Here is a 12245-nt window from a genome sequence, read left to right as displayed (position 1 = left end):
CACACGGGCTGCAAAGATAGCATGTGGCAGGTTCCCTAAAGATGCTACAATAGGTTGGTGAGGCATGTTGCGAGAGGTGGAGGCCAAGAGAAGACCTGACACACACATGAGTTGCATGGAGATGCATGTAGTGGGTTGACTAGAGATGCAATGGCAAGGTGATTGGATGCATGGCCGATTCAAGCGCATGAGTAGGCTGACTCAAAGTTCAAAAATGAGCAGGTTTGATGCAGAACACAAGAGAGACGTCTTGACATTAGGGCAAGCCCAAGGAAGACATGTTGCACCACAAACTAAGGACTTGAAGGGTTAACATGTGGACTGATGTAAGCAGCAGTAGCAGCATGAGGAGTTTCAAATGGATGAGGAATGGGTAGAAGACATTTGAAATCTTAGAGTTGGATTCAAAGTGTGATTGCAATTTGAGTTTGAGTAGGAGTTCAGATTCTTATTGTGATTGTAGTTTGAGCAGGACTAAGATTGTTTGTCCTTAGTTCAAATAGGACTAGTTGATGTCATAGCCTATGAATAAGAGTTTGGGTAGGACTAGGATTATTGATTCCTAGTCAAAATAGGACTGGTTGGTGTCACACTTATAAAAAGAGGGATGAAGTACCTTTCGAAGGATCATGAGAGGGATCACGAATGAGATAGCATGAACTAACCAACGAGAATGTGGGAATCTTGCTAAGCTAAGTCTTGTATTGTTATTTAGAGAAGAAATAAAATATAAGCTGGGGGTTGAGCCCAGTGACCTTGTGTTTCTTATGGATTTTCTTCATTGCAACCTTGTATGGGTTTCAGTAGGCTGGCTTAAAGGGCTTCTAAACATCGCACAAACATGGAAAACTTGTGGGAAAGTCCGTGCCCGTGGCATCAACCACATTGATGTTCAGGTGTCTAAGTTTGAGGACAAAGCAAAGCAAACTCAAAGATGGAAAAGAGATGGCAAGTATGAAGCAGTTGCCTAAATGATCAATCAAGTCTTAGAGAATTTTGCAATTAATCTTCTGAGTGAGTTTTAAATTGATCAAAACATCTTTTTAAGTGTGACAAATTTACTTATAAGAGTTATCACAATGAGAGCTAGTTAGGCTGCTATAGCACCACACAAGTAACTAACTGACCTAAGTGGAAAATCCAATGTTAGCAACATGTGATTCAGGATGATGGTGGTTTCCCTCTTCCTCTTAATCCTGTCAAAAAGGATTTGGCTATTCTCAAGCTCTTCCTATCTATGCAGGCTTCGAAGTCTTATCACATAAAAACGAATGTCAAATCACCTAAGACTATCAAATCATCCATATGGTCAATGGAAGGATAGGCCAAGCTCACTACAAAACTAGAAGTGATATCAGCCTCTTTAAGCCCTACTCCTTAAGCAAGCGTAAAGCATGTGCTTTTTATATTGTGAGGCACTTTTAAGGGAAGTGTAGGAGATGCTCTGGATGCAATAGAGATATCCTCATGAAAGCCAACTCTCCATCCCTTACAGAGGTTAGAAGGTAGTACTAGTAATTCAAAATACCCCCTCAATGGGGTGAGGAAAGGCAAGTAAAGCCATCAAGTGAAGATAGGAATTGATCTGCAAGCTTAGCAAACTGGAGATTGACCAGCTATCTAGGGTGCAACTTGGTGAAGTTAGCCTGGTACAGCTGAAACCTAATCTGACCTTCAAATGGACTTAGGAAACCAAATTTGTATTCAGGTTGGTTTTGTTTTGAAAAATATTTTCTGATTTTATAATTTATTTTTCGTTTAATAATTAGTATTATTACTATTTATATTATATTTTAAAATTCTTAAAGGAAAACATGTTGAAACCAATCCAACATACAACCTCAACATGATCAAACCTAAATCTAACATTTGTAACCCAAGGATAGCCTAAGCAACACCAATTCAGGTCAAGCTTAATCCAAGTTTTGAAAATGATGTTGAATTGAGCTTGAGGTGTACCTCAACCTAGAGCTTAGCTTGTATTAGGCTGTGGTTGCTAACCTAAGGCAACTCGTTGAGTTGAAGCCTACTCCCAGTCTCCCACCTTAGCATGTTGCAGGTGACCTTTCTTTCATCCACTTTACAAAGTGACTTCTTCCATCCTAATAACGAGGCTACTCAAGGTGCTTGTGTCACTTGTTGTACATTTTAGAATGAATACATGGTGCAGACTTTTAGATCTATGTTGTGTCAGCAGGAAGTTGGATACGAACAATAACTAAAATTGAACCTCATATCTTGATTAAGGGAAACCAATTTTTCTATGCATTTTTAGTGACTTGAAATGAGAGGCATTTCCTTGCATTATTAATTTAAACTGGTTGGAACAAGTAAACAGTAAGCAATAAAGCATCTCGTTGCAGATTTTATGTTCTTCACCACTAAAGGTAGCGAAGATGTACAAAAATCAATTTTCCTAAAAGCTTAAGCCTGCAGGATTTGGTCCCACAATATATATCATGCTCTCAAACACCCTCCTTTACATGTAGTTTCCATTTTTGAGCTTACATGATGGGCTTAATAAATGAGGGAAATAAACATGTGTGGTGAGGTTAAAACACTTGACCTCCTGCCAAACGAGGCTCTAATATATCAATTTTCCTAAAAGCTTAAACTTATAAGATTTGGGCACACACTGTATGTCATGCTCTCCAAGAGAATATTCTATATACAACTAGCCCTAAGTAATGGTTGACACCAATTTTTTTAAGTGTCCACTTAGATAAATACTCTTGATCTATTAAAAAAAAACCCAGATGTGAGGTTTCCCACAGGAAATGAAAACAACAAGTTGTTTCCCCTTATGATGCTGATAAATCTCTTTTAAAACTGATCAACAAAAACCGAACAGGATCCATCTCTAATTTCCAATGCCACTCCTCTCTCCACTTCTTATGATCTTATCTCTTCATCTTCACCAACAACCTCTATGCAGAACAATTTGTCTTCCCTAGGTTTGATCTGGTCTTCAAGAAAACCTTTTAAACATGAATCAAGAAAGCTAAGATTTGGATGGAAGAAGGAAACCAAGATAAAATTGAAATTTGTGAAGGATTGCTTAGATGAAAGGAGAAAATCAATAGAGTTGTAAAGATGTGAAAATAGAAGAAGGAAATGAAGAGGTGATATGAGCTTAGGTTTAGATGTAAGAACGAAAGTAAGACAATGATTGGAACATGAGGATTGAAGAAGGTAAAGAATATAGCAATAGAAGCATCAGGTGAGCTTGGCAAAGAACTGGACATCTTTTTGGCATTTCTTGTTACATGGTCTAATGGCAACAGTGTTGCCATTAACTTCTCAAGCAACAAAAATGAGGTGCTAAAATGATTTCATAAGATGACTTAGATTATTTACTCTTAGTTATTGTGGCCTTGCCAAACACTTGAGGACAACTGGGTCTTTTTGCACTTGAAGTGAGGCAAACCCTATATTGAAGGTCTTCTAGCAACCTTCAAAGCAAGGGAAAAGGCAAGCAGACCCTCCACATCATGTTGTGGGCCTTGGAAAAAGCTATAGATGATATTACAACCATGAGTTAGTCAACCCTAATCACAGTGGCAAAAGACTCTCCAGGTTGTTGAAACAAATCAAAAAGATAAAAATCCACTTCTACAGTTGACATTATATAAAGATCAGAGAACATAAGACAATGTGGAGTTGAAGATTTGGGAGCTTAGGGTTTGAAGATCAATTTTCCATGTAAGATTTTAACCCCTACTTTAGATCTGTTAAATATTTTGGAATACATTAAAAATTCTTTGGAAAATCTCAATCTAGATTAGGGCTTGTTTATTTAATTTTTAGATTAAAAAGATTGAAAATTTATAAACATAAGTAGAGTTACTAATAAAGCTTGAAATTTTTTTGAATATTTGAATTAATAGATCTAAAAAAAAAAATATAGAAGAAAATAAACTAATGTTTTGGATGTGGAAAATAATAATAATAAATAAATAAATAAATTAAACTTGTGAGTATGGAGGTTGAAAGATTTGAGAGTTGAAAACAAAAAATAAAAAAAAATAAAAAAAAGGTTTTGTGGTTGTACGTGCCTCCATAGTAGGAAAAAAAATATTAAATTAAAAAAATTACAAAGTTGCTTGCAACAAGATATTGCAGGAAAAAAATGCTTTGGATGTTGATTTTTGTGAAAAAAAAAAACGAAAACAAATAAAATTTGGACTAATGCAAGAGAGAATAGGTAGCAGTGGCGGAGTTGGTGGAGTTGTTGTAAAAGCAATTGAGGATAATTGTAACAGTAAGTTATGGGATAATTGTTGGGTAACAGTAGGTTATGAGGTAACTGTTAGGTAAAAATAGGTAATAGTAGGATATTGGAAATAATAATAATAATTTATTTTAGTAAAAGTTTTAATTTAGTTGAAGTATATAAAAGAAATAAATGGTTAGAATAAGATTTGGAAGAAAAATGAGTTTTATAAAAATTTGGAAATTCACTAATTTAAATTATTATTATTATTTAGGAAGTTGAATATAATATAAGGGATAACAATATTAACATAGAATTTTTTTTTTAAGATTATCAAACTTAAATTTTTTTTAGATAAACAGTAGTAGCTATTTTTTTGTTATGTTAGGTTCTTTAAGGTTTGAGTGCTTATTTGAGGTAAGGGAAATTAATTTGATTTTGTAAAAGAAAATAATTTTCTTTTTATATGTTATTTTGAAATGTGTAAAATGTTATTTTTGTTTATTTGCATGGATAAAACATATTTTGTATGGAACATATGTTAGAACATTTTTTTCATTTTGTTTATAACAAAAAAATAAATAAAATGAAGATATTATGTTTTATAAGTTTGAATAAATGAAACAAAATATTTGGCTATGATTTCTTTTGTCCTAGTCAACGGGATATAACAATGGACCTTTATATTTCATGGTAGGAAATGTAATTGATTTAGACCCTATCCTCTAAGGGTTTGGTTAGAAGTTACTAGTACTAATAGTGTTTGGTTCGGTCCACCTTAAAAGAAACAAATTTGAGGCTAACCATCCATTTGTAAAGTCCCACCTAACTGGGCACCATTTGTTATTTGATAATCAGAGTAAAAATGTTTTAAATTTATTTGATTTGAATTTGATATGAAAGTGTTTTGACATAAATGTAACATCCCTAGTTTTCAATATTAATACTTTTGAAGTTTCCTTCTAACCACCTTCTTACTAAGCAAGCAAAAGCATCACTCTCTTGTCTATCCCTTACCAAGCTTAACGTATGCATGCCAACTAAGGATGAGGTGTTGGAAGGCATACAACCAACCATGAAGTGTCAATAAGGATGCAACCAAGCACGAGGTTTCGAAGAGAATGCAACCAAGTATAAGGTGTCGAAAGCATGCAATCAAGCATGAGGTGTCCAAGTATGCAACCAAGCACGAGGTGTCCAAGGCATGCAACCAAGCATGAGGTATCCACATGCAACCAAGCATGAGGTGTTGCAATGAATGCAAACAAGCATGAGGTGTCGAAATGCATGCAACCTAGAGGACACTAAGCCAACTTCATCGCTTGACACCTAGTATGGCATGGTGACTTAGCAAGCTACTGCACCTGCCAAGTAGCTGCAAGGATTAAGCACATGCCACATGTCGTCTCCACCAAGTTGCTGGACCTACTAAGCAGTTATAAGGATTAAGTACATGCCACGTGTCATCTCCAACAAGCTATTGCACCTACCAAGCAGCTACAAGGATTAAGCACGTGCTACATGTTGTCTCCGGTAAGCTGCTGCACTTGCCAAGCAATTGCAAAGATTAAGCACGTGCCACATATCATTTCCATGCAATAAGGGAGACACTAATCACTTCCCTTTGATTGACACCTAGTGATGAGTCACCTATGTGTTTACTTACCTTAGGTCCCTATAAATAGGGTGTTCACCAACTAAGAAAGGAAAGGAAAGAGGTAATGGAAAGCCTCCTATGGTGGTGCTATTCTAGAGATTGGATCTTTGAGTCGTCATAACGGATATAGTGCAACAGTTTTAGTCTAAAAGGTGAGTGATCTTATAATACATGATTTTACATAGTTTTAGAATTATATATCTCACGTTCAAAATGTTATATGTATTCATTAATTTTTTAATATCATGAGATATGCTTTGAAAATGTGTCGGTAAAATGTTATGTTTATATTAAATATATGTTCCTTGGATCCTTGATATATATGCATATAAATAATTAAGATGATTCAATGATCATAAAGGGATGGGTACGGTTTAGGGAAGCTATGTTTAAGGAGGCTGGGTTTTAAGTGGGACCATTGTGACCACTCCAGTCTTTCCTGGGAGCTTACCTAGTACGTGCTGCTCATTGAAAATCATTGGTATTATCATTATGGTACTTTACATTAATTGCTTTGGATGTGATTATAATATACCCTAGACCTATATCGTGTCATAAAGATGGAGGGGTACACTATAGCCAATTGACCTAGTGATCTTTTGTGTCGAGAGATGAAGGGGCACTGGAGCAGTTTGTATGAGAAACATGCCAAGAGATGTAAGGGCATTGTGTCTATAAGGCACAATGATATGTGAGACATATGTCGCTTACAGATGCATATGTGATATATGCCGATGGAAGAAGGGGCATTGTAGCAGTTATATTGCATGATATTGGGATGTGTCGAGAGTTAGAGTAGCACTATACTCGTGGATTATGCATGTGTTTGATTGATAATACATCGGGTTGTCCGATGTTGTACACTTACTTGATTGATATACTATATATTATCTATGTTGAGTGTTACATGCATGATGAAACATTTATTTCTATTTTGGATTGATTATCCTAAAAAGTGCATTATATGATCATTCACTAAGTTATACTCACTTTGAAGTTCCCAAAATTTTTCAGATGAGAACCTAGTAGAATCATATACCAAGCAAGTTCCAAAGGACAAACAACAAGGCATATAGCCATTGTTGTCCTTTTGTTTTTACTTCTCTTTGAATAGATCATTGGCATGTAGCCATTTCCTTAGGTATGTACAAGTTTTTGGTCCCTTAAGGCCAACTTTTATGTACTAAAAACTTTGTATCTCAAAAGAGTAATGATTATAAAGTTCCTTTAATAGGTTTCCTTGTATTGCTCTAACACAGTTTATTTGATCACAAATTAATTTCCCTTCGTAGGATAGTATCTTCATCTCAGTCTTTAGACTAAAGAGGCATTGTCTTGCGGGGATGGTGCCTGTAAGGGGCAAGTCATCACAATAAATATCAAAATGTTTGGTTGAAATTTTTTGAATGTATTAACATGTTGAACCTAAAAGTTTTTATGAAAAGGTTTATGCGTTATATCTCATATTTACATTTATAATTAAAAATGTTTGATCCATGAAAATGTATTAATATTCCTTATTGGGTTTTGAGTTCATTCCTTTTCGTTGATAGTTTTTTAGGTACACTCAATTCGGGCGAAGAGTGACAGTTAGGATGAGATTTTGGTATTATTAGCACTTTTGGTTTAAACCTTTTTTTTTTAGCATTGTTTAAAAGTTAGAATTTAATGACTAGTTGAATTGTTAAGTTTGAAGTTGTTTGGACAATAACATTTTAGTTAATGTGTTAATTTTAAATTTGAGATTTGAAGATTATAGAATTTTATTCTACTACTCTAAACAGGAATTTGGTAATTGGTAACCTCCAATTACAAGATGAATATTTGTGTCATTTCCACTTTGAGCCTTCAGGCTTGAAATGTGAAAGCACCATCACACCTTTGGGGTGGGTCTTGGGGCTTGACACACTAAATGAGTTAAAAACCCTTAAATAAGTCACAAATCAACATCAAAAAGCCCTAGTAGATAAAATGGAGAAGTTAGGATTACATGGAAGCGTCAAAACCTCAAGACATCAATTGTCAAGTTCAACTACTTTAAGGGTCCTCTCGTCTTATCACATTGAATCCTAGATTGTACTGGCTCTATACCAAGCTGATATAGGATTCAAAAAAATTAGCTCAAAGGGAAAAGAAAGAGGAGGAGGGTAAAAGAAGAATGACATAAACAAACAAGAGAAACTTGGTTCTTTTTGGTTGGATATTGTATTGATTCAAGGGCTGAAAAATCTTATATGCTTAGAAATTTAGCACCAATCTAATAATTTAGGTAATTTTAAAAATTTTAGGAAATTGCAGAATATTCCAGAAAAATTCTTTTAAATTCTTGTTTCCACGCCTTCAGGTTATACCATGGCCCAAGTAGTGGATTTGAAGACAAAAATTAGATGAATGCATCAGTCTCAAGGGCCTGGATTTCATTTTAATGAAAGATCCTTGAATGCAGGCATCTGTGTGTGTATGTAGATAGGAGAGTTTCTTGGGAGATTCAGTTAATCATTGATCACAATAGAGCCACATACTTCCCTCTGTATGAGGAAGTTTTGGAGTCAACAACTTTTCTGCTACCATTTTTGTTTGTTCTTTAAGACCTCTTGAAATCTTGACTTCCCCTTTAGGATGAAGAGGGCTAGTTTTAAACTTTTAACTTAGCTTTTGGAAAACTCTTGACAATATTTATGCTTTTCGTATTAATCAAAGTAAAATTCTTAGTTAAACATAAGGTGCCTTTGATAGGAAGCTTTTGTGATGCTGATTTCAATTTTTCTATAAGAAAATTTCTTCATATTAGAAGAGAAAAGTATATTACTATGCACACACACAACAATTATTGTTGCCTTTCCATAAAAAGGATATGAATCAAACCACAAAACTAGGTTTGCAAAATGGTGGTAAGAGATATGCACCTTTCTAGCTTAGCAATTTCTGGTTTTTCAAGCAACACAGCAATCAAAATTCATGAACTCGAACCTCAAAAGTTCATGAATTCACTAATAGTCTGGACAAACCTCCATCTACCCTATTATATCTGGTAGTGTTTGCTTGGAGATCTATCTTTTCGCTACATATTTAGTTAAATTTACTCTTTTAAAATCATACAATGTAATAAAAAAAGTGAAACATTTTTAAAGGTCAAAATGCACCTCCTAAATTACTGAATCAACTTTGGCAACAATATGGGATAGGGATGTTCCTTGACAAGAGTTGTGGGAAAACATAGTCATACTTTGTTTAGATTAACTCACATAAATTGTTTGTTAAGTATTGAATTATGCTTGCATTCCCTCCTTTATAGAAGGTAATAATTCTTGTTGAAGAGGTATCTTGGACACTTCAACAACTAAACATTTGTAGAGATGCATAACATAACAAGTATGATATAATCTAGAGGAACTTCCAGAAACAGAAAGAAATGGAAAACAGAGGAAAAGAAAGAAAAGCTCAACAAAAAACTTTCTATGTAATAATGACCTCCACCCACCTGTAAACCAAAGAGGTACCAGCATGATCCCACGACATGACCAGACAACACAAAAGTGAGAAGATTTATAACAAAATTCGTCCATGCTGACTCAAATATGAAACCACTTGGAGACTGGCCAGCGAGGAAAGGGAGAAACCTGTACAACCTGGGAATGTACTGAACAAGAACTGCTGTGCGTAAAAGATTCTTTGCATAATTTGCATCAGATGATCCCAAGGACATGGGTAGGACCAGCAAAATCATGATCTGCAGTCAATTGAAGGAAATTATTTATGATGAGCTTGTTCTTGCTACTATCAGTGTATGATAATATATCAATGCAGTGCTACAGATAACTATTCCATGAAATATTATACAAAACTAAGTTGAAGATGCATATTCCATGCAATGTTATACAAGCAATTATATGTTAAAGAATAAGTTGATCAAGAATGTTATAAAATACACTTCCAAGCAATAAGTAAATCTAGAACATTATAACATACACTTTCACAGGCACTTGCACATACACGACTAGATAAGTCATTTTCTGGCCTCCACTACACAAACGGAATATAATAATAAACCTTCTTCCAATAACTCCTTTACATGGTTAGGAATGTCAGAAATCTCCATGGGTCTGCTCCTGCTTCTATCAAAGCTCTTTGATCTTATTGAACTCAACCAACATTTTTAATAAACTCTATGGTATTACTTCTAAAGTAAAGCTAATGTTAACAAAAAAAAGGGGGGCCTAAATTTCCAAAAGATATTGAAAGAAATTTCAGTAGTCCAAGAATTTGAATTTTCCACTCCTATGTCAAAGAATCTAGCCCGTGGGACTGTTTGTCCATGGTGAAGATTTTAGGGATTAATGCCTTCTTGTGGAAGGGGATGCACCCAATCTCATATCTTATGAAAGAAGAGTGCTTGCAAATAGGATCCTTGGATTTGCAAAATCTTTGATATCTTAATACAGATGGGATGCTCACAGCAGTGATGCCCCAAGTAAACAACCAAGTAACGGATGTATTGGCAGAGCATGAAGCATGAAGCCTCTTTGTTCCAACTAGGTAACAAATAGGGTTTCTGAACTTATTAAATTTCAAACTCTTTTTGCCTTTGGTTTGTGATTTCTCATTCTTTTTTCTTTAAAAATAGCTCATCCTCCATTTTTGTTTTTTTTTTTTCAGTAACACAATTCTTGTTTCCTATTTAACACAATAATTTTAATTTCTAAATGCCAATGGTTATTCTCAATAGTTTTTCTAGCAGTTTTTCCTTCTATCCTCTTTACTTTTTTTTTCTTCTTTTTTTTTTTTGCAAAGAGAATAGTATCAACAGTTGTAGTCAATTTCAAGCTGCTCGAGAGTTGAATTCATTTGAGGTATGTATGTATTGGAAGTATTGTGGCAAGTTCAATGGCTATGGAAAATCAGAGAAAAAAAATCATGAACATGCGGAAAAATGAAGCAAAAAGGGGTAGACATTCAAACATTCTGTTAGGGGGATTCACTCCTGAGGGAGGCTCAAACGTCCTGCTGACAGAGGTTCAAACATCCTCTTGATAGATGTTCAAACGTCTAAACAAAGTTCAAACTCCCCCTTGCGAGCAGTTTGAACCCACTAAATAATTTTTTTTAAATGATTTTAAGGTTTTTATCAGATTTTTTTGTAAATTAGCTTTGAGAAAACCTTCTCCAAACAACCAATTAGGGTTTTAACATAAAAACAAAATCTTTAGACTATGATGGTATGCACGTAATCTCATAGCCATTGTTTTACCCTAGCACTCCTAACTCTGAAGAGCTTGCAAAAACTTTTCTTAGAAGTCCTTTTGATAGAATGGCATAGTGCATCGAACCGCTAGCCTAAGCATGGGATTCAAGTAATCTATTAAGGAACATAAGGAGTCAAATCATGCAAGTGAAAGACAAGTGCAGATGTTGATCAATATAAGAACCATGGGAGTAGGTGCGTTCAAATTAGGTAAAATTATATACCTTCTTTTTATATTTAGTATATTATAACACCTATAAAGTTCTAGGAGACTTTGTAAGTGATTTTTTCATGTATATCCGATGTTACTTTGTGCCAACTATTTTTCTATTATCTCTTATTTATTTAATTGATAATTTAGAAATTTTGAATATAACTTAAAAATTGGTAACAAAGCAAGTTAAATTTAAAAAAAAAAAAAATTGCGATTCTTGCTATTTGATTCTTGAATTATAAAATTACAGAGAGTTAGATCCTTCATCAATTATCCTTTATTTGAGTTAGATATTCCATCAATTAATCTTCCATCAATTATCCTATACTTTTTTATGGGAATAAACTACCTTCACTAGTAGGTCAGAATGGCATTTTTCCTAATAATGCAAGGAAAGAGTGTTTGGAACATGTTAGCTGTATATATCTGTACTTACCATAATTAAGTTGTTTCCTTTCTTGTAGGCTGATTCTTAGGGATAATACCTTCCTAATTTAGGACTCTCAATTGTATATATATGAGTATTATTCCTCTAATAAACATACAGTAATTTCTCCAAATACCTTTGTTGAATTACATGGAATTAAAGCCTCTGGCAACTGGAAGCTGAACGCGTGAGTCTCACGCGCCCTGAGAGTAACCTGGTAGTGTCACTGCCTTCGGAGGGGGAAGCGCAGTGTCAGGATCAGCCGGTACCTAAAGTCCGGCGACTGGAAGCTGAACATGTGAAACTCACGCGCCCTGAGAAGTAGGACGCGTCAATTCACGCGCCGGCGTGTGGAGGAGCGTGGCAGCTTCTTTTGACCTCCGACCAGTTCCATTGGCATCGCAATCCCGTTTTTCGGCCAGTGTGTGGTGCGATGATCTCGTTCTTGAGGTTCCAAGTCTTATTCTTGTTGGAATCTCTGTCACCCTGATC

The 12245-nt window shown here is 34.9% G+C and overlaps 1 protein-coding gene across 3 annotated transcripts in view; it reads right to left on the bottom strand.

The window, feature by feature from the left end:
* Positions 1-12245, bottom strand: part of LOC117903984 (probable cyclic nucleotide-gated ion channel 20, chloroplastic) — a 120209-nt gene that overhangs the window by 57064 nt on the left and 50900 nt on the right. For all 3 annotated transcript variants that reach the window (XM_034816513.1, XM_034816514.1, XM_034816512.1), the window contains one exon: positions 9352-9600. In XM_034816513.1, the coding sequence (XP_034672404.1) occupies positions 9352-9600 (249 nt within the window). The remainder of the gene's footprint in view (positions 1-9351; positions 9601-12245) is intronic.

This window comes from Vitis riparia, chromosome 17 (assembly GCF_004353265.1).
Source record: "Vitis riparia cultivar Riparia Gloire de Montpellier isolate 1030 chromosome 17, EGFV_Vit.rip_1.0, whole genome shotgun sequence".
In the NCBI taxonomy this organism is placed as follows: Eukaryota; Viridiplantae; Streptophyta; class Magnoliopsida; order Vitales; family Vitaceae; genus Vitis; species Vitis riparia.
The sequence above is the reverse complement of the archived record's forward strand: the minus strand, read 5'-3'. Positions and strand labels throughout refer to the sequence as shown.